Genomic DNA, 21,374 nt, shown 5'->3' with positions numbered 1-21,374 from the left:
ATAAGGCGAAGGCTTTAAAGGACTTGTAATTCATTCTAGTTACTGTAGCTGGTGTTCTAGTAGTCGCCTGGTTACTAACAGTACCTTCTGTCACAATTTAACCTCCAAAATCAAATCATCCCTGTCTATCTCAAAGCCTGGGATTGTTCAAAACAAAAGACATGACCTCATAAATATAGCTTTTTCTATGGTGCAAACGCCCCTTACATTAAAAATAGAAATATTTATCAAACACTCGTTTAGTAATGATGCGTGCGAAGACCTAAAGCACCTCCTATACGAGCCACATAATGTCCTGACAATTCAACTCTGTCTGTCACTACTTAGCTCTCATTTTCCTTCTTGCTTTTGGGAAAAACTATTAATAGCCCCGCCTTCCCTACCTCCCCCACACCTCTCCACGCCACTCAGCCACTTTCTTGATAAGTGAGGATCTTGCCATCAAGCCTAAGACTCTTGGAGGTTGTAGAGAAGCAACACAGGGATTCAGTCCAGTTGTTGCACTTGAAGACCTTGACCAAAGCCAGCTTCTCGATCACCTCAAACATAGTCTCTAGCTAGCTAGCTCATGGTTTTCCCTTTTGTCCGGTGACAGCTTCACCTATTGAAGTAGCTTCTGTTTGTCCAGCAGACAGACATGCCTGGGTCACGTTAACAATAACACGCTGGAGGAGGTCCTCACCTCCACTCATGACGGCGGGACCTGCAACTCCTCCAAGCCTTCCCATCACCGAGGAGTCTCACAGGGGCTCACAGATGAGCTCACCCTCCACTGCTGAGGCCACCACTACCCACAGAGGCATGAGGGCCCTTCCTCTGTTGTCGGAGCCTTTAGTCGAGCCACTTCTGGGGACACTGTGGAGCCAGATGCTGCAGATCTGTGCCAGGCACCGTCAGGGCGGGGGCTCCACGGTGGCCAAACATTGCTGCCACCACAGGCACTTTCAGTGTATGTAGTTGAGGGTATTTTAGTCTCTCCTTCCCCTTTCCGCCATGTTCCATTTCTAGACGAAGGCATGAGACCGGGGGAGGGTATAGAGAGGGGCTGGAGGATGAACGCACATTGCGGATGCTTTTCTGAGGCCATCCTGGCTGTATTTGTAACTGAACGCCGCCGTCGTGTGACTGCAACAACCCTGTGTGCTTCTCCGGCCCACTCACGTTCTGTGTCAGTCCCCTCCCCTCGAGTGATAGGGTGTCGCTCTGAGAGTCTAGCGAAGCCATAGAGAGACTCTGGTTTCCATCCTGCTGGCTCTCTCTCTCTCTCTCTCTCTCTTGCTCAACCACTTGCTTCAAACCAGCTGCTGGGATGTGAGCTGCCCTATGGAGAGGCCATGGGGCAAGGAGTGGGGGGAGGCTTGCAACCAGCATCCAGCAAGAAACCGAGGCCCTCAGTCCAGAACGCACCAGGGACTGCATCCTACTGGCGAGTGAGCTTAGCAGTGGACCTGGTCCCAGCGGAGCCTGGAGGTGACTCCAGTCCTTGGCACCAATGTGCCCATCGCCCACCGTTGGTTCTTCACACTCCCTTCATCTTACGACTGCTTTTCCCAACACACAATATCTTTCCTGCGTACATTCTACTTCCTCAGTGCAGAACTCTCCCTTTCCTCCTCTCCCCCAACTTTCTCATTGTCTGCCAAGCTTCTATTTATCCTTCAAGTTTCACCTCAAGAATTGCCCCTGATATGAAGCCTTCCTGGGCTCCTTCCTCCGTATTCCCTTGGCCCCTGGAGGAGTCATCCACGCAGCACTATGGTAGTGACCCAGACACATGACAAGGGCAGCATCGTGTGAGAGGGGGAGCACACAGTGGGGGTTCCTGACCACGGTCAAACCCAGAGAAGAGAACGAATTCCTGGTGGGCCCATGGGGGATGGAGAGCAGCTCAGCCTGTTCAAATAAAGACAGAAAGTCCAGATGAGACCAGCAGGATCTGGATGGTGGATCCAGCCCCTCCTGGCTAAGGGTTTTCCCCGATACTCCAATGAGGAGGGTTTGCTAATTAAGAGCTGAAGCACCTGATGTTATTCTCGAGCATCTCCATTTAGTCAACCTCACTTCCTACTGTTGATTTTAGAAGGCTCTATGTGCAAAGAATTCCAATGGATATTATTAATTCAGTCAGGCAGCCATTCAGTAAATATTTATTGAGTGCCTACTCTGTGCATTGGGAATGCAGGGGTGGATAAGATAAACAACATTCCTGCTCTCCTGGAGTTTGGGTTCTAGCAGGGGAGACCATTAAACAAGTAACTATATAAATAGATACAGTTCCTACAGTGTGATAATTGCTATGAAAGAAATGAATAGTGTTGCCCACTGCAGAGTAAGTGAAGAAGGCCTCTCAGAAACAGTGGTCAAGGAGGCACCTCTGGGGAGTGCATCTGAGCGGAGATCTGGATGGCAGTGACGTAGCCATGCCCATAGTTGAGGAAGAGCATGCGAGGCATAGGGAATAGTGAGTGCAAAGACAGACACCGAGGAGGGGGTTTGTAGACCTCATTCTTAAGCTCAAGTGCATGGAGACCAACTTCCAGGCACCTGTTTTGCAATGGAGCTATACAGGGCCGATTGTTATTTTGTATACCAGCAACAGGTGGTATGGCAATAAACAAAAGATGTCTTTTTTGTCCTCTTGCAAAAAGTGTCATTGTGAAACTTACTAAAGGCCCATATTTTGCATGTTAATAGATTAAAGAGTCAACAGAGGTGTCAGATATCATCTAATCTAACTTCTCATTTCAGGTGAGAAAACTGAGCCCCAACAAGGTGAAATGGAAGTCCTGTGGTCCAAGGCTTGCCAGTGGCAGGGCTGAGATTAGAACTCCAAATGTGAAATTATGTACACTCTTTCCTTAACAGGTTAAGGCAGTTACTCAAATTATTTGTATTTCTTTTGAAAATTATAAACCTGATCTTCCTCCTCTTAAATTTCTCCCTCTTTAGTTTTCCTTCTAGCTTGAAGCTCTTCCAAATCCAGTTGTTAAAAAGGAAACCAACTTTGATTAAGGGTTGCTCACACTCTTCTTATTTGAATGTGAAAGCAGGGACTGTAACACCCTTTGGCTACCAGAGGGAACTGAAAACACCTATTCAGAGTAAATAGTCTTCTTTCTGTACACAAGTTCTCACCGAGTAGCCTGAGAATCTTCTCGGCTGAATATGGCTGAGTTTGAGACAGAAAGCAGAGGCAGGACTTTGGCTTGCACACCTGTTGCCCACACCTGCTCACGTGATTGGCCCACAGCAGCTGAGTGAAATTACTTCATCTCTATTGAACTCAGCCACAGAGGGCCAGGTAGCTGCCAGAGCCGGATTTTCAAAGCTGACAAATGCCTGCAAAGCACCACCACGCAGCATTTATAACAATTAGGGTGGGGATATGAGGCCCGGCCAAAAAGAGTAGGATTCGCTCGGAGGAGATGTGACCAGAGCTTACAGGTATAAGAGGGGCGTGGGGGGATGGTTTAGCCTGGTGATGGGTATTAAAGAGGGCACGTTCTGCATGGAGCACTGGGTGTTATACACAAACAATGAATCATGGAACACTACATCAAAAACTGATGATGTAATGTATGGTGACTAACATAACATAAAAAAAAGAATGTAGGTCAGGTGGTCTGAGGTCATTTACCAATTCCGATAATATTATAATGAGAAGGTACACCTGAAAGAATGGGTCGGATGGGAGTGAGGTAGCCATGCCCACAGCTGAGGGAAGAGCATGTGGAGCACAGGGAACAGTGCCCAAAATACTCCTCCTGGAAGAAGATTCTTAGCAGGAGCGAAAGGAAATGCTATTTACATGGCGTGAGAGGGTCACTAAGGGTGAGAAATGTGTGAAACCACAGACCCCTCCGATGACTTCAGGTCCCAAACTGGTTTCAGTAAATTCAAATTTGTGCATGGGATACTAAGGGTAGACTAGCAATCCCTTAGTGTCTCTGAGTAAGAGACTCTGGGCCAGGGGCAGCTTATAAAGTCTTAAACTTTGGGGCTTCTGTCCTTTACCACCAGGACCCTGGCTGCTCTTCGGTGCGGATAGTGAAGCAAACAAAAAAGGGGAGCATATACAGAAAGTGCAGCATTTCTTCTCACACGCCAAATATCCGTATCCAAAGGTATTTTAAAAAGGTGTGCGTGTGAAGACGCCAGTCTTCTCCAAACAGGATGACGTAGGCAAGTTTCCTAATTTCTCTGAGCCTCCGTTTTCCCAACTGCCAAACAAAGCAAACTTCACATTTAGGACAATTTCACGGTCCTTAAAGATCCCCACCGGGAGGGGCGCCTGGGGCTCAGCCGGGTAAGCGTCTGATTTCGGCTGAGGTCATGATCTTGGGGTGCTGGGATCGAACCCGACCTCAGTATCCCCGCTCAGCGGGGAGTCTGCTTCTTCCTCTCCCTCTGCTCCTCCCCCATGCACGCTCGCTCTCTCTCAAATAAATAAATAAAATATTTAAAAAAAAAAAAGCGGCTGGCTGACGGCCGGGAGGTGGATAAACAAGTCGGGCCCCAGCAAGTTGTCCCGCCCCCTCCGCTCCCCGGACTCCGATTGGCCCCCCGGAGGGGGCGTGACCAGCCTGCGCCGCGGTGGGCGGGGCCGGGAGCGCAGGGCTAACCCTCGACCCAGTCGGTCGCGGGGCCTCAGACTCTCTGGAGTCACGGTCATGGCCCGCCGAGCCCGCGGGTCCGCGCGCGCGCTGCTCGCCGCCCTGCTGGCGCCCGTGCTGGTGGCGCTGCTCGTGGCGCCGGCGCGGGGCCGGGGCGGCCGGGATCACGGGGACTGGGCCGCCGCCGAGCTGCTGCCACCGCTGCCGCCCCGCGAGGACGCGGCGCGCGTGGCCCGCTTCGTGACGCACGTCTGCGACTGGGGCGCACTGGCCACCCTGTCCACGGACCCGGCGGTGCGCGGCTGGGCCTTCGCCGACGTCCTGTCGCTCAGCGACGGGCCCCCGGGCGCGGGCAGCGGCGTGCCCTACTTCTACCTGAGCCCACTGCAGCAGTCGGTGGGCAACCTGCAGGTGAGCGGGAGGCCGCAGGGCCAGCCTTCCGACTGTCGCCGAAATTCCGCCGGGGAAGGAGGGCGGGGCAGCTCGAGGGAAGAATTTGCGCGCGGCCCTGAGCCCTGCCTCGTACCTCCCGCGCCTGCTTTGCAGCATTCCAACTGTTGGGCAACTAAAGGCGGGAATTGCCCGCCCGCCCGCCGCTGGGGTGAATTCTTTGGCAGCACCTGCCGAGGGGACTTCGCACCCTTGAGTCATCCTGGGGCACCATGGCGCTATTAAAAGTCTTACAGGGCGTACCCTTCCTTCTGAATTAAGAATTTTCCTTTCAGCAGCAAGAAGCTAATACACTACATCGTGACTGTTTAAGGCAGCCTTGAGGCCCCCGGTGCACATTACCTTCCCTGGTTAGGAGCAGAACTGATGTGAGGTCTATGTGGTCACCCTTTGCCCGGCTTTTGTGGCGGGGCCAGGCTTAGAACCCTCTGGTGGATCCGTGCTGTCCCAAGTGGTGTCACAACTCTACAGTGTGAGGGAGCTAGAGCCATACAGAGTCCGGGAATGGGCTGCGGATGAAGAACTTGAAGCTTAGACAGGTTGAGTGACTTGCCCAAAGCCAGTAGCCCAACTGTGCCAGGTCTGCCTTCAAAATACAGGTCACAGAATGGTGGCACATGACCTGAATATGTCCCACAGACCAGTTTTCTTTGGCCCACACAGAGTTCTGTTTGGTTTTATAATAAATTTGAATTACAGTAGTCGCCGCCCCCCCCGCTCCCGTCCATCCGTGGTTTCACTTTGTGGTTTCATCTACCTGAAGTCAACTGTATTTAAGAAGCACAGGATTCTCCTTCTGAGATATTGTCAGATAATTGTAGCCTAGCTCCAGGTCACAAAGCCTACCCCCTTCACCTCGTTCCCTAGGCATTTGATCATCTCTCAGCATTATCATTAGATGAGTGAGTACAGGACAATAAGATATTTTGAGAGAGAGTGAGCATATTCGCCTAACTTTTATTACAGTATATTGTTATAATTGTCCTATTTTATTACTAGTTATTGTTGCCAATCTCTTACTATGATGGATTTATAAATTAAACGTTATCACAGGTGTGTGTATGTATAGGAAAAGCATAGTCTATATAAGGTTTCAGCCATCCACAGAGGGTCTTGGATTATATTCCTTGTGAGTGGGGAGGGAGGGGCTAGGGTAGTTACCAACATTCGAAAATTGAGATTTCAATTACAAATCTAAGGTGTTTTTTTTTTAAGATTTTATTTATTTATTTGACAGAGACACACTGAGAGAGGGAACACAAGCAGGGGGAGTGGGAGAGGGAGAAGCAGGCTTCCCACTGAGCAGGGAGCCCAGTGCAGGGCTCGATCCCAGGACACGGATTGTGACCTGAGCCGAAGGCAGACACTTAACGACTGAGCCATCCAGGAGCCCCACAAATCTAAGTTTTTAGTTTCTTGGAAGATCTGTGCCCCTGGGGACCTGAATTCTGTGAATAAAAAACAGAAACCGCTGCTCTTTTTAAGATACACACACCTCCATTCACCCCTTCCTTATTCCCAGGCCACCCCACTCTCAGGCATTTGCCCAAAGCAAGCTCATTCCACTCAGTCAGCGATGCTCAACCCTGGCTACAAACACAGTCATCTGGGAAGACTTTTAAAAATACGGTACCTGGGTATTTTATTAAAAACACATTTTATTTAAAAAAAAAAAACACACACAACTCCCCAATCCCTCCCTGATGCTTCTAAAGAGGGAGGGGGACTGAGAACCAGTGCTATCCGTAATTATATTTAAAGTATCGCTGATATGGTCATCTGCTTTGTAGGAAGGAGGAAAACTAAGACTCAGAGGGGACTCCCCTGTGCCCAGCCACTAAAGGCTGCCAGGGAGAACTCCAGCCCAGGTCTTTGACCTGTCTAGAGAGACGGTGTAAGGAACCTCTCCTGGATTTCAGGTTTCTGTGATGGCAGTGAAAAGATGTGGCCATGTCAGAATTAGTCTGACTCTGATTCCGTCAGTTAACTAGTCAGGTTGGTTTCTACCTCCTCCTCCTGACCTCTGTCTTCCCCCTGTCACCCTACCCGCCAGATTTACATGAACAAAATACCACACAGCATTGCCCTCTGCCCAGAAACCTTTAACAGCATCTGACTGCCTAGAGCTGCGTAAGATTCACTTGGGATGTTTGTTAAAAGTACAAATACCAGGGCTGGGAACGGAGCCCAGAAACGAGCATTTTAACAAGTTCTCCATGCAGGTGGTTCTTGGAAAGCACAGATTCTAGCCTGCAGAGCACAATCTTGACTCCTTAGCTTGGAGTTGAGCCACCCTCACTCCCCCACCCCCACCACCTCTCCCACATCCCCCCCACACACCCCAAAACCTCTCTTTCAAGCAGATTGGGTTTCTCATAACTCATAATCAAGTGCCACATCTCCCCAGTTCTGTTTTTGAAATTCCCGTTACCTTTAGTACATCATCCCACTTCTGTCCTGATTTTGAATATTTTATAAGGCTCTCTATAGTGTCCATATTACTCCAGGCTATGTTGACATCTCCGTATACTAAACTTCAAATACACTTCACTGTACCATCCACTTGACAATTAGTTATATACTGTCTTCTGATCTCTTCTGGGTCATCTTGCATTTATTTAAGTTTTGTTTATGTCTGACTTTTCAACCAGATTATAAAGTCACAGAGAAAGGCGAACCCCCCCCCCTTTTTTTGTCTCCTCTGGCCTCTTGCCTAAGAGTGTACAGACAGTGAATGTTTGGCTAAATGATTTCAAGGAGCTCTCTTTATACTCATTGTTTTGATAGGTCACCATGAGATGGCAGAATTTCCCACACAAGCCACTTGGAGTTTAAAGCACTAAATGCAACGTGTGAATTTTGCTGTGATCTCTCAACAGTGCCTTTCATGAAGCTGATTTCTGAATAAGAAGGAAGAATTTTGCTTACTTCTCTTATTGCTAAAACAGGAATGAACAACTTCTCTAATTTTGAAATCACAAGACAGTTTCTGCTAGCATAAGATAACCAAAAAACATGATTCAGCAACTTTCTTGCTTAAATTGTACGATTAGCTAGGTGAACAACTGTGTATTTTTACGCACTAGTTTCATATTAGAGTCTAAGCCCTTAGATCTTTCAGTGAAGGCTCTAGACCAGCCTTGTATCTGGGCAATACTGTAATAGTCATTTTTCTGGTGAATATGAAACAGATTAAGAGTTTAAGAAAAAAGAGTGAATCAGTTAATCTTAACTATGGAACCTTAGCCCCTGCTTTTTCGGAGGAAAGGTCAAGATCAAACTCTACCCAACTAGTAATTTTCTCAAGTGGTAGGTGGTATTTTACAATTCATTGTTTCCTGGAAGAACGCTCAGCTCTAGGGACAGTGTGTATGTGATTTATGAGGTTTATTCCCTCTCCAGAGACAGTATCTCACGTGTGGGGATCTTTATTTTCTCTGTACAGGAGAATCCACATGCTACGCTGACCATGTCTTTGGCACAGACTAACTTCTGCAGGAAGCAGGGATTTGATCCCCAAAGTCCCCTCTGTGCTCACATAATACTGTCGGGAACTGTTACCAAGGTGAGTAGTTAACAAGAACAGAGATGGGCTTTAGAAGAGCATCATCTATTAACAATGAAAGAAAAGACAACTTTTTTTTTTTTTAAGATTTTATTTATTTATTTGGGAGAGAGAGAGCACAAGCAGGGGGAGCGGCAGGGAGAGGGAGAAGCAGGCTCTCCTCTGAGCAGAGAGCCTGCTGCGGGACTCGATCCCAGGACCCTGAGATTATGGCCTGAGCTGAAGGCAGACGCTTACTGACTGAGCCACCCAGGCGCCCCAAGAAGAGATACCTTAAGAATAAAATGAAAATGATTTATGATTGAGATACAGAGTGAGAATATATTCTAATCTGTACTTTCATGAAAACTAAAGGCTTAAATCGGTTGACTTCGTATAGGTGTTTGATATTTATGCCGAAAATGAATGAGTTTTTGAAGCTGAACAGATGCAACAGCTGCTCAGCTCCTCTGTAAGGAACATCTGTTCAACCGAAGCCCTCTGCCGTTGGCCGTGTTGTGCAGTGCACAGTGTTTCCCCTGTGTGGGCTCCTTGTCTCCATATTTTAACAGTGGCTTAGGGCCGAGAGCAGACCACGGAAGCTGAAAGAGGGGTGCCAGATGTGAATTTAGACAGTGGGGTGAACGCTGCAAGGCAGAGGGCAAGGTGTCCGAGCACTGATCTGATGGCCTTGCCAGCAGATGTGCTTCTTGACCTTGTCGATCATGATTAGCTCAGACAAGTTTGATTAATGGTCTGGAAGTTCTGTGTGGACGCATCTCTGTGGCTGCATTTCACGAGCAGGAGAAGGGGGGAGGGGCGGCAAATGCTCTTGAGTTCCACTGTGCTTTTTCCCGAGACCTTTATCCTCTGGGGATTTGCATCTCCGTGTTGAACACATGCTTGTTACGGGATACGTGTGCCGATGTGACACGGCATGAGCATCCTAGCATGTTATCATGCGCCCTGTGCCGGCTACTCCGATAGCTCGGAATGACTGTCGGGCAATGGAAGTCGGTACTCGGGGTGGTTTCCCACGTCAGTATATGTGTACCACCAGCATCTGAATTCTCGGGTGTTTTCCGCTTTTCTGCATGCTTCCGTCGTTTCCTCTTGATTCCTTAAGTTTAAGATCAGTGACTAAACAGACCCTTCAGGAGTTGTAGAATGCTAGAACCCCACGTCCTTAGCAGGCGAGAACACAGGGTGTGGTTGCTAGGAGTCGTTTACGTCACATATGCCCTTCAGGTGAACCAAACGGAAACGGGTTTTGCCAAGCATTCCCTGTTTGTCCGGCATCCTGAGATGAAAACCTGGCCGTCCAGCCATAATTGGTTCTTTGCCAAGTTGAACATAACCAACATCTGGGTCCTGGACTACTTTGGTGGACCAAAAATAGTGACACCTGAAGAATATTATAATGTCACATTTCAGTAAGTATTTACACATCTTTCTTCTTTCTAATACTGCAACTTTGATTAGCAGTCCTCGATCTTTTAAAGCAAGGGAGGGTCTTAACCATTTCATGTACCATGAACCGACCCTTTTAGCAAGCTGGTAAAGCCTGTGACTTCCCCTCAGAATAATATTTTAGGTGTATAAAATACATACGAAGTACAACGGAAACAACTCTATTGAAATACATTTATAAAAAATATTTTTTAAATGTGTGGTGTAATAATATGTTGACTTTTTAATGAACACATTAAATAAGATTTAATAGTGAGTCTGTAACATTACTGTACTTTCTGAGTAGTGAGCACTGAACATTTTGTGGCATTTGTGACAACTCTAACGTGATGTGAGTATCTGTGATTTCTTTATTTCTGTTGGTGACAGTCACAGATATGCTCTCACCACTCGGGTTTGTTGCCTACATTCATCATTGAAGGAAATGATAAATTTTAGTTAGAGCTTAATGAAAATGAAAACGTCTATTTTCCATCCAAGTTCACAAGCCCCCAAGCTCTGTCTACAGGCTTGAACTAAGGCGATGCTCTGGGGCCCTGGCTGACCTGTGATGGCCTTTTCCCATGAGAATGAGACTTGGGTGCTTCTGGACTGTGAATGGTCCACATCTGAGTCTGCGTGCGCGGCCCCGTGCCCATCAGCCCCAGTGCTGTGAGTGCTGGGGGGCCGTGTGGGTCACCCACCAGCAAGTGGACACTTGGGGTGGGGGGAGGTTGACACCCGAGGGCACCCAGGAGAGAACGAAGAAGAAAATAGCCTGAAGGTGGGAAAAGGACAGGAAAGAAGGGTGTGATCAGATCCTTTGAAATTAGGTCAGGGTTCCAATGAAGGAACACAGAAGTCTGGGCTTTTCCCTGGGGACAAGGTCGGTGGCCTAGCTGCCGTCCTCCAGGCCACCTCCAGTGGGAGGTGAGCGTTTGCTGCTGGCTCGGCGCCGTGCTGACTGCCTTACACACTGAATTCTCCCTGCAAGACGCTAGGGCATGTTTCTCTTCGGCTGTAAGATGGAGAGCCGACGCCGACGCACAGAAAAGGAAGAAACTTGCCTGAAGTCTGAAGCCAGTACGTGTTGGTGCTGGGATCGAGACGTCGGCATTCTAGCTCTGGGTCTAGAGTCTCCCCCCTCTAGCAAGGTGGGGACCTTGCTTCTAACCATGATGATAGCCTGTTTCTCGGGTGACCTGTCCGCTAGCTGGCCGGGCTCCTAACCCTGGGTCAGTCACGTGAGGCACTTGTACTTGTGACGACTGATGGCGCTTTGCAGAGATCTGGGTGGTGAGGCTAAGTTAGGCCTGTAGACTGTAGCTCACTTGGGGGCTTATATTCTCAGCCTTTCTTCATTCCACATAGTTCCACACTGAACTCTTGACGTCCCATCACCATTATCAAGTTCTTCACAGCAAAGCTCAGGTCTTATTTATTTATTTATTTGTCTGTTTAATCCCAAACAGGGCCTAGGACAGTGCATGGCTCAGAGCAGGTGCTTAGTAAATACTGGCTACTTGTCAGGCTGATAGCTTGAGACAAAGGTTCTCAGCTTCTTTGTTTGAACGAGGAACCCAGCAGTCGTGGCGTTTCTTTTGCTTCTGAGCACACAGCAGAAGAGGCTCAGGCCAGTGATTCTCTCCTGGACTGACAAAGCCACCTTCCTTTATAGGAATGCGGGGCCAACAGTTACAGCATTATGACCTGGCAATGAATTATCCAGGAGGATGGCCCGCGATGCAAGGTTAAAGTTCACTTTTACAGGATGTGACAATCTCTGAAATACAGTTATTTTTGTATAAATAACATGCCCAAGGGCAGTGCTTGCTTTAATAACAAAAATGTGCTTGCCTATAAGTCTCCATGTTGAATAAGTGAGTAAAATAGATAAATTTGAGGTTCCCATTTTATTATGCAGACTTGTGAGCCTTTTTCTGCAGCTCAGAGATAAGAGGGAGCATTTCCCTGTCCTTTTGAGAGGAGGACAAAAGTCTAGACCAGGGTGTGACCCCTTCTGAGGCAGGACACCAGAATCCTAGGGAGAGGCAATCTTTTTTTTTTTAAAGATTTTATTTATTTATTTGACAGAGAGAGACACAGAGAGAGCAGGAACACAAGCAGGGGGAGTGGGAGAGGGAGAAGCAGGGAGCCCGATGCGGGGCTCGATCCCAGGACCCTGGGATTATGACCCGAGCCGAAGGCAGATGCTTGACGACTGAGCCACCCAGGCGCCCCGGAGAGGCAATCTTAAAGCTGACCTTTCAGAACTCATCTGACTATTGTCCGTTTCAGACAAGTTGCACTGGTCATCAGCTCTGCGTCCCAGAGGCCTCTACCAGAGCGTGTGGGCATCATACTCACAGGGGAGGGGTGCTGGCTAAAATGAAGTCTCCAAGGCCGGACCCTAAACCTGTTGCTACCAGAATTCAGGAATGTGCACAAACTCAGGCAATTCTTCAGTACTCTGAAGTGGCTGAAATTCACTCAGAATCCTAAACTTCTGGATCAGGAGCTGCTTGAATCATTCCCTAGAATGATGACCTTGTAAGATTTGTCAACTAATAATAATTCTTCTTCCTCTCTCTTCCCCTCTCTAGGTGAAGCAGAATATGGCATCTTTAACACCACCCTGGAGGCTGCTTAGGATGGCTCATGCAGACCCGAAGGGCTTAATATCTCTCTGTAGAATATTTCCCAGATCGGCTTGTTGGCTTTGCTTGCTTGCTTGTTTACAAAATAGAGTCGCACTATTCCTGGATTTCTTGGAAGATTTGGTTGCTAGAATTTTTTTTTTCCTCCAAATTTGAAGCCATTTTCATAGAGGGATATCTTTCATTATGATCAAGGAAGTTTTGCTCCATCCGTTCCAAATAGTTTTCCAATGGTGCTCCTTGAAGAGGAGCCAGATTTAGATGTAAGAACATGGGTCCTTACCTCCTGGAAGCCACCATGCTGGGGGAGGGCCTCGGTCCCCCCCGCGCCTGTGCCCAAGCTGCCCGAGCCCGGCGGCGGGGCTGGCCCATGTGCCTGCGCACCCGCACATGCGTGGTTGTGCCAGACCGTGGTGAGATGCTCATGGCACGTCCTCCTCGTGGTCCATTCCTGCCTGATGGTCCCAGGGAGTTGTTGATCCAACGTAGGGCAAAACTATTTCTTATAAAGAACTTTTTTTTTTTTTTCCACTTTTCAAATCTAAAGTGATGATTACCTGGAACAGAAGAAGTTCATAAACCTTTCCTGAATTTGATTTCCCCGTCAAAGTGGACAGAACGCTGTATAATCTGTGTCCTGCACTCAAAACACACAGCGACATACATGTACACATTATTTTATTTTATGTTTTGCCCCCAAATGGGCTTGCGAAACAAAAAAGGATGCAGGGAATTTTGTGTAAGTCGTTTCTGGTGTTCTTTCGTAAGTAAAGTTTACCGGACATAGACCAGCATAAGCCCGGCCCCAAACCCGCTGCCCCCAGCCGCTCTCTGTAGCTTTCTAAATAATGCTGCTCTCAGCAGTGGCCTCAGCTACTCTAAGTCTTTAAATGGCTCCCGTGCTGTTACTACCTAATTCGGGTCATGAGGGAGAAGGTAACATTTTAAAAAAATCACATTTCTTCGGAAAAGAAGAAAAGTTTGGTTTTATTATCTATATACACGATTTCAGAAGATGGTGGAAGATCCCTCGTGAAGAGGGGTGTCAGGAACCAAGCTGCCGAATCCTTAAATGGCTAAGAAAGGAAGATGAATATGAGTTGTTATGTTTTAAAATTACAAAATTAACTTACCTAAAATCCAGCAAACAGCTGCTGTCTAAGAAACACGATTTATATTGAATTTGGTAAAATAGGTTTTTCACTCAAAATAATTAAAAGCATTATTTTCATGAAATGTGTTGGATTTATTTTCTTAAACATAGATGTTAATATTTATTACACTTTCATTGCCCGCTGTCAAAACCCTTTTGCATTTTTATTTTAGCATGCTGTTACATCAACCACTGGCTGGCTTCCTTTAGGGCCCCGGGTGCCGAGGTACCTTGTGAAAAAATGAGATTGAGGGTGTGTATCTGTTTTTCTCCCTTTACTCACTGATTGTGAGTTTTATCTTCATCATTTGATACCATATCAAAACATATCTATATTCAGGTAGGATCCAGTTATCATTTGGAAAGTCAGCTACTTTTTCATAGCAAGTGCTGGGGATTTGTTCGCAGTTCAATGAGATTATGCCTCTGTTATGTTCTGACTGGCCACCAGAGAGCGCCGTAGACCACTTTTTATGGAGATGCTGGTGTCTCGTCCTCGGGGCTGCTCAAGTCCCTAAGAATGACACGGTGGGCCAGGTTAGCGGTGGATGGCCTTGATGAGATGACACTGGGTAAAGGCAGCCCAGGAGGGCCAAGAGGAAATCCAGAGGCCCGGTCTCATGCTGCTGCTGCTAGTCTTCCCCGGATTTACCGCTTCCTCCATGTCGTTTCCTTCAGGGCCACTTGTACCCCACCTGTGGCAAAAGACCGACAGAGCCCTAGCCTTTCCCAGATGGGGGATGAGTGTCTGGCTTTGGCACAGAGAACAAGGCAGGCCCTGATCAAGAAAAGAGAATGAAAAATAGAAAGGGAGAGCCTGAAACTACTGAGCCCAGATGACTGTGTTGGCGGATATTTTATTGGCTTTGGGTCTGTGCTTAGCAGGTCAAGGCTGTTTGTCTTTACCAGGCCATTGCCAATAATTAGCGTTTTTATTCTGTCTTCTAGTTCAAGTTCAGATTCCTTGGAGGCATGGAGTGGGTGGAGAAAAATCCTTTGTGAAATGAGGCAGGGTTCAATGAAATCAATGCATAAATAACCGGACCTGAGGTTGTTAATGTCACATTTCCCTTCTTAGTGATATTCAGACTGAAGGTCACAAAGTAATGGAAGAGCAGAGCCTGCTTTCCTATCATGGGGCATGTTTTCAGTTTTAGTAATGAAAAAAATTAGCATTCTACTGTTGTGCAAAGCTGGTAGGTCCATATTTTTTAGAGGAATTCCAAACTGTCACGTCAGAGCCAAAAGCTCTAAAATATTCATCTGAGAAGACCATTATAGCTTAAGTCCTTTTGGAATCAAAGGAGGTATAAGTCAACCAACAAAACTTTTATCTTTTTCTTAGTTTTTTCCTTAGTATTTATTGTAAGATATGTATCTGTATGGACAATTTTTTAAAGTTTAACAATCCATAATCTCACCAGTCAGCATGGCTGCTAATATTTTGATGTGTTGGCTTCCAATTTTTGCGTCCATGAAATTTTTCAGTCGAATCAAGATCAGGCTGTATATGGATCGTGTATCACACTTCTTTCACTTAATCGTAGGCTTGTTATGTTCCCAGAAACCACTCTTGAGGATGACTTAGACTGGCTGCAGAATATTTCATCAGATCCGTCTCCTCCGGCTCCGCAATAATGGTCTGTATTAGTGCTCAGTTGTTAGTGACAGGAAGCCCCGTCAAAGTAGTTTAAGCAAAAAGAGGAGTTCATTGATCTTAAAATATTCCTTTAGCGCTGTCTTCATCTCCTGGCTCCTTTTCCCACCGTGTTGGTTTTAATTGCAGCCAATTTAATCTTTACAGCAAAGCGGGCCTATCTTTCCCGGCGAGAGGGCCATTCCGGAATAATCGCTGTGTCCGGGAACGGGCCGCCCTCATTGGCTGAGCTGGGTCACGTATCCTTCCCTGCGGCTGGGGGTTCAGCTCCGCGCCCCTCGGAACCACAGGAGCTGGGAGAACTCTGAAGCAGGGCTTCTGAAAGAAAAGGAAAAGTTAGGCTAACTAAAGGAACACGGGACAGACAAAAGCTAAGTGCTGTTTTCACTCTCTCCAGTTTTTGTACATTTAAGTGACTTCCAGTTCCTCCTTGCTCTAAGAGAAAGCTCTTTATGCATAGAGCATATTCCATATCTCTGGTTATTTCCTTCAATTCCCAGCAGTGGAGTTAGCGAGCCAAAAGCTGTCAGTACTTGTTCCGAATGGCTCCTAAGAGTTTTTGTCAATCAGTCCTGCAAATAGCATAGGATAGTTCACGCCCAGGGTGCTGAATTTAACAGGTAAAAATAGAATTGTTTTATTTTAACTGACAACTCTTAGGTCACTGGTAACATTGGACATTTAAAAAACTCAAATACTAGCTGCTTTTCTTTCCTTTGCTTCAAATATCAATTGGCTACCCATAGGTTGAGTTTTCTCAAAAATAAAAGTTATGATTGTCATAGGACTTAATTTTACAAAGTAAGTTCATACACCGTGATTTATCTCATCCTCGCAACAAGCCCAAGAGGTAGATGGGACACACATTATTTTCCTTCCTTCAGGGAGGGAATTGGGAGTCCCCAGATGGTTAGTGTGGGGGCGTTCATACTGTCACATGTCAGACTGGGTCCTTTAATCTAGCTCTAAGAATCCAGTGACCCTGGGCGCCTGGGTGGCTCAGTTGGTTAAGCAACTGCCTTTGGCTCAGGTCATGATCCTGGAGTCCCAGGATCGAGTCCCACATCGGGCTCCCTGCTCAGCAGGGAGTCTGCTTCTCCCTCTGACCCTCCCCCCTCTCATGTGCTCTCTCTCTCAAAAAAAAAAAAAAAAAAAAAAAGAATCCAGTGACCCCTCAGCCGCTGGGACATAGGGGTCCTTTGAAGCATTGTCTTGCCACTTGTATTAAAGGTGTGTGGTAGAGAAATGGCACAGTCGGTTAAGCGTTCGACTCTTGGTTTCAGCTCAGGTTGTGATCTCAGAGTCGTGACATCGACCTGTGTTGGATTCTGTGTTCAGCACAGAATCTGCTTGAGACTCTCTTTACCTCTCCCTTTACCCTTCCCCTCACCCCACATGCTCTCTCTCTCTCTCAAATAAATATATCTTAAAAAAAAAAAGAAAAGAAAGAAGAAATGGCAAAGGTCACATGTAAGAAAAGTCCAGATCTCTTGGGGTAGGCAACGTCAAGCACAGGGTAGGGTATAAGCTCTGAAGCCAAAGGGCTATGTAAGCTCGGATCCCAGCTCAAGCACTTAGCCCAGTGGCCTTAGGCAAGTGCTCTGCTAGAGGTCCCCTCTGTAAGTCTGGTGATGGTAGGCTGGGTGGGGACCACTGGCATTAGTCAATCTCCGTCATGGTGTGGGAGAGCCTGAGGCCACACATTACATGGATGAGCTGGTCACACTGTGGAGGAGCAAAGAACTAGCCATTTTCTTGGTAATAACCCTGCAAGAAGGTCACACCTGTCATGCGTCAGTCACTGGTCTCCACTGGGCATTGGGGGAGACCCTCCCTCCCCCTGTGCTGGGTGTGTGCCATGTCCAAACGTAGGGGCGGTGGGAAGCTCTGGGGTCCTGTGGTGAAACCTGGTGAGAGGTCAGGCCCAGCAGGCTTGGAGCCAGAAGACCCCGGGGACCGCAGTTTGACACGACAGTGGTTAGAGGTCCCTGTGGAGCTGCCTTGAACTGCCCAGGGAAGGTCGCCCAGAGCAGGAAAATCCTGTTCAGTCCTCCCATGCCAGCGCCAGACCCACTGCGCTGCTGGAGTTCCGGGCCCCTGTTTGTTTATTTTAACTACTTCACCTTTCTCCTAAGCTGGTGACTGTCTTACAGAACGTGAAGGTCTAGTGTAGGGACCCACCTGTCCCCGCCCGGCAGTCCCCAGAAGTGGGCTCCCTTCAGAGGGGGACACGGGCCCGGATTGGGGTGGGGGTGGGGAGTCCGGCCAGGGCCAGGAGGGGCTGAGAGGGGACTTCCAAGCCACCAGCAGCCTCCATCCCATGCAAGCTCAGTTGGTCCTTCCCCTTTGCAAATGATCAAAATGCAGTCTGCATGAAGTCAGAGCCACTCCAGTGCTATGAGATGGGGTAGAGCCCTGCAAACCGATGGTAAATTGTGAAGATCTCATTGGCTTTGTTGAATGATTCATGAATCAGGCAGCATCTCATCCAGCAAGAAGGGGGGAGCTCCCAGGACCTTTACAAAATGGGAAGCTTGTACAGGCCGAAGGGGGCAGAGACAAGAGACAAGGAAAGAGTGGATTACATCATCTTTCTCTGGGGGGAGAAAAGGGACTATGTGGCAGATTACCTCATTGGTGCTGACCAGAAAATTCCAGACTGACCAGTTGAGACTACGTTCCTGGAGAAGGTTGAAACTGTAATTAGGTTAGATATTAAGCCTTGGTCTGGTGATGTGGGTTTAGCACAAGTGACTCCATTTTGGGCCTGTGGTTTCTTTTAACACCCTCATATGGAAGCCTGGACACAAGGCAGTCACGGGCTGCTCCTAAAGTCAAAATGGTGCAGGGGGTAGATCACAGCAGGCGGGGCTAAAAGGGGAGGGACATGGGCGAGGTAGGAACAGTTATCCGTAAATATAATTTCAAGCTAGAAGACAGCATGTGGGGGCCTTTTTTTTTTTTTTTTTAAGACAACAAGAAGAAAGTGCTTTATTTTTTTAATGCTTCGATTATAAATACAAACAAAGACAATCACCTCTTATCTAACAAATATTTACGGAACTTCAAGTGTGTACAAGGTACTGTACTGGGTCTCATGAGACTAGGCAGCCCTCAAGAGCTGCTTTTCTGATGGAGGAATCCACAATATTGCTGTTTATTTCTTAGGATGTTTTTCAGTCTCAAATCATACAAAAATCCACCTCGAAGTTCAGCCCCTTCATCTTACAGCTGAGGACACCAAGCCCTAGAGAGGTAAAGTAATTTGGTCAAGGCCGAACAGCAAGTTAAGGACAAAGCTGGGACCAGCTCCTCGGTTTGTGCCTTCCCATAGAGACAGTGCTCGGTGGCCCCACACTGAGGGGAAGACCATTTGGTAGAGTCAGAGGACGGGATAAGCCACAGTAGAGGTGAGGAACTTGTTGAGAATATCCACTGCTAGCACATAATCATCAACTGGGCTCTCAGATGCCCTGGTGTCTCACATCATTTGCCCATTGCAGATGATGATTTTGTGTTTGCTCAGATGTCCAGGAATGGACTTGATAGGTGTTCTGTGGCTAAACTCATCAACTCCACCCACCCGGGAACAGGAACCACCTGTGTGTAACGCACACGAGGCAGATGCATTGAGTTCTGACCTGGTGCTCAAGAACTTCGAAGATCAAAACGAGGAAACACAGGGGGCCCTGCTCTAAGGCGGGGGGCCTCCCTCATTCTGGAGGACTTGTCCATACCACCCCACCATCAGCAACTCTCCTTCTCGCTCCCTCTGGGCTCCTGTCATTCCTAGAAGGACTTTGCACACAGCATCTGCCCTCAAACATTTAACAACCCCTAGGAGTCCTTTCCCTAGGCAACGATGGGGATGGTCACCTCCCCTGAATGATTCTTCTATCTACCTTCTTTTCCAGGCACATAACATAGATCATTTTATTCATTCCTCCAACCATCTACTGTTGACCAGCCAGCTAGTCAGTGGATGGGCTGGAATTTGAACCTGGGGCTGGTGATTCTACAGCTCATGTTCTTCCACCTCTGGGGACTGGCACCCAGAAAACCCAAGCTGTAGACTTGATTCGGCCACTTACCGGCCTTGTGACCTTGAGCAAATGACTTCATTTTGCTGAGTCTCAGTTTCCTTCACTATAAAATGGAAACTATATACCAATATTGACTACCTTACTGAGTCATCGTGAAGATTAAATATGACATATATGTGAAAGTGACACATGAATGTAGGCATCCCCATGAAAGCAGAAAAAGTTCTGTTTGCAGTGGAAGCTCTTTGACTGTCAACAGCTATATGCAGCCAGTTAGAATTCATCTCCTCCCGTGATAGCACCTCTTCAATTTGACCCGTATCCCAGCTTGTTTCTGCCATCCCTTGCCACCTTTGAAGTTCTTTTATATCCTCGTGTGGTCTTCTCATCATTTCTTTCTTTCTTGTGTGTTTGGACATTAGGCATGGTTTTCCTCCCTCATGTCTCATTAAAGAAACTAAATTTTGTGACTTAATTTTCTTCAGGATGAATGATTGTGGGGGGTGGGAAAGGGCCCATTAGGTAAAACCCAGGCAAAACTGCAAATTTGCAAGCATGTCTTCAGTGGCCATGAATTTTCAGCATCTGTGATAGTCAAGGCCATTTCTGTTGCAAGGTACAGAATCAAAGTCCTATAGCTCAAGAAAAAGTTACTGGCTTATGAAATGGAAAAGCCTATGGGCAGGCCTTTAGGTATGGCATGATCCAGGTTATCAATGAATGCAGTTAGTGTTCTGTTTTTACACATCTCTTGTTTTGCTCTCCTCTGGGTTGGCTTCATTCCCAGGCAAGCTTCCTCCATCTGATAAGAAAGATACCAGGCATACCTAATCCTCACAGAGGAGAAGGAAGGAGCATCTTCTCTAATAGTTCTTCTTTGGGAGACAGCATCACGAGATGGCCCCCAGAATTTCCACACTTTGATGTACATGCCCTATAGAATCTCCTTGATTATGGGAAGGACCTGTAAATATGATGAAATATCACTCCGATTATGTTATGTTATCGTGGGTGGGACTGACCTAATCAGATAAACCCTTTAAAAGCAGAATTTTCTCCAGCTGGTTGCAGAAGTCAGAGATCTGCTCTGGTTGGCCTGGGAGAAGGCAAACATCCATGTTGTGAACTGTCTATGGGGCCACATTCAAGTAACTACAGGTGTTCTCTAGGATCTGAAAGCAGTCCTGGCCAATAGTTAGCAAGAAAATTAGGACCTCAGTTCTATATTTGTAAGGGAATAAATTTTTCCAACAACCACTGACCTTAGAACAGGTTCCTGAGCCTCAGATGAGAACTGCCACCCCAGCTAACCTATCTTGATTTCAGCCTCCTAGGAACCGGAGCAGAGAATCTAGTCATGCTGTGCCTGGATTTCTGACTGACTTTACTGTGAGATAATAAATTTGTGCTGTGTTCAGTCACCAAGTTGTGACAATCTGTTATGGAGCAATCATCCCTCCCCTGAGGTGGCACAGCTTAGGGCCCAGATCTCTTGGCCACTGTGATTTCTCCTGTGGGGGAAAGTGAGGGCACATGAGTAAGCACTCAGCTTCCCCAGCTGTGTGGGATGCTGCTACAGAGGCCCACTTCTCTCTCCTTCCATCCAGAGCACTGAATCATGAGATACACGACTGGGGGCGGGGGCAGGAAGAGACTGGGAGAGTGGCAGATAGAACACTTGAAAGGCATTAAAGGGAAGTGGATCCTGCTAACTGCATTGTGGACTCCATCAAGAAGCCCACCATGACCACTGGGGATACCTTGCCTGTAGATCCCCCCAACTGGCTCCCAGGCACCACAGTGCTATG

At 47.4% G+C, this 21,374-nt stretch overlaps 1 protein-coding gene across 3 annotated transcripts; it reads left to right on the top strand.

Moving 5' to 3' along the window:
- Nucleotides 1-4,626: 4,626 nt before the first annotated feature.
- Nucleotides 4,627-13,949, top strand: CREG1 (cellular repressor of E1A stimulated genes 1). 3 transcript variants are annotated; one of them, XM_006735656.3, is made up of 4 exons: nucleotides 4,635-5,024; nucleotides 8,509-8,628; nucleotides 9,856-10,040; nucleotides 12,660-13,949. In XM_006735656.3, exons 1-4 carry the CDS (start codon nucleotides 4,671-4,673, stop codon nucleotides 12,661-12,663), a joined length of 663 nt encoding a protein of 220 aa, XP_006735719.2. In that variant the 5' UTR covers nucleotides 4,635-4,670; the 3' UTR covers nucleotides 12,664-13,949. The 3 variants fall into 3 exon arrangements, with proteins under 3 accessions (XP_081680658.1, XP_081680659.1, XP_006735719.2); XM_081824532.1 differs by lacking the exon at nucleotides 9,856-10,040 and having other exon boundaries at nucleotides 4,627-5,024; XM_081824533.1 differs by lacking the exon at nucleotides 12,660-13,949 and having other exon boundaries at nucleotides 4,630-5,024; nucleotides 9,856-10,044.
- The last annotated feature ends 7,425 nt before the right edge of the window (nucleotides 13,950-21,374 follow it).

This window comes from Leptonychotes weddellii, chromosome 6, assembly GCF_054177405.1.
Source record: "Leptonychotes weddellii isolate Sample4059 chromosome 6, ASM5417740v2, whole genome shotgun sequence".
Lineage (NCBI taxonomy): Eukaryota > Metazoa > Chordata > Mammalia > Carnivora > Phocidae > Leptonychotes > Leptonychotes weddellii.
The sequence above is the reverse complement of the archived record's forward strand: the minus strand, read 5'-3'. Positions and strand labels throughout refer to the sequence as shown.

Bases quoted from the DNA above. Each gene is read 5' to 3' on its own strand.
- CREG1 (XM_081824532.1), top strand. From the start codon at position 4,671: ATGGCCCGCCGAGCCCGCGGGTCCGCGCGCGCGCTGCTCGCCGCCCTG. The intron at 5,025-8,508 runs GTGAGCGGGAGG...TTCTCTGTACAG, and splicing joins AGTCGGTGGGCAACCTGCAG to GAGAATCCACATGCTACGCT. The intron at 8,629-12,659 runs GTGAGTAGTTAA...TCCCCTCTCTAG, and splicing joins TGTCGGGAACTGTTACCAAG to GTGAAGCAGAATATGGCATC.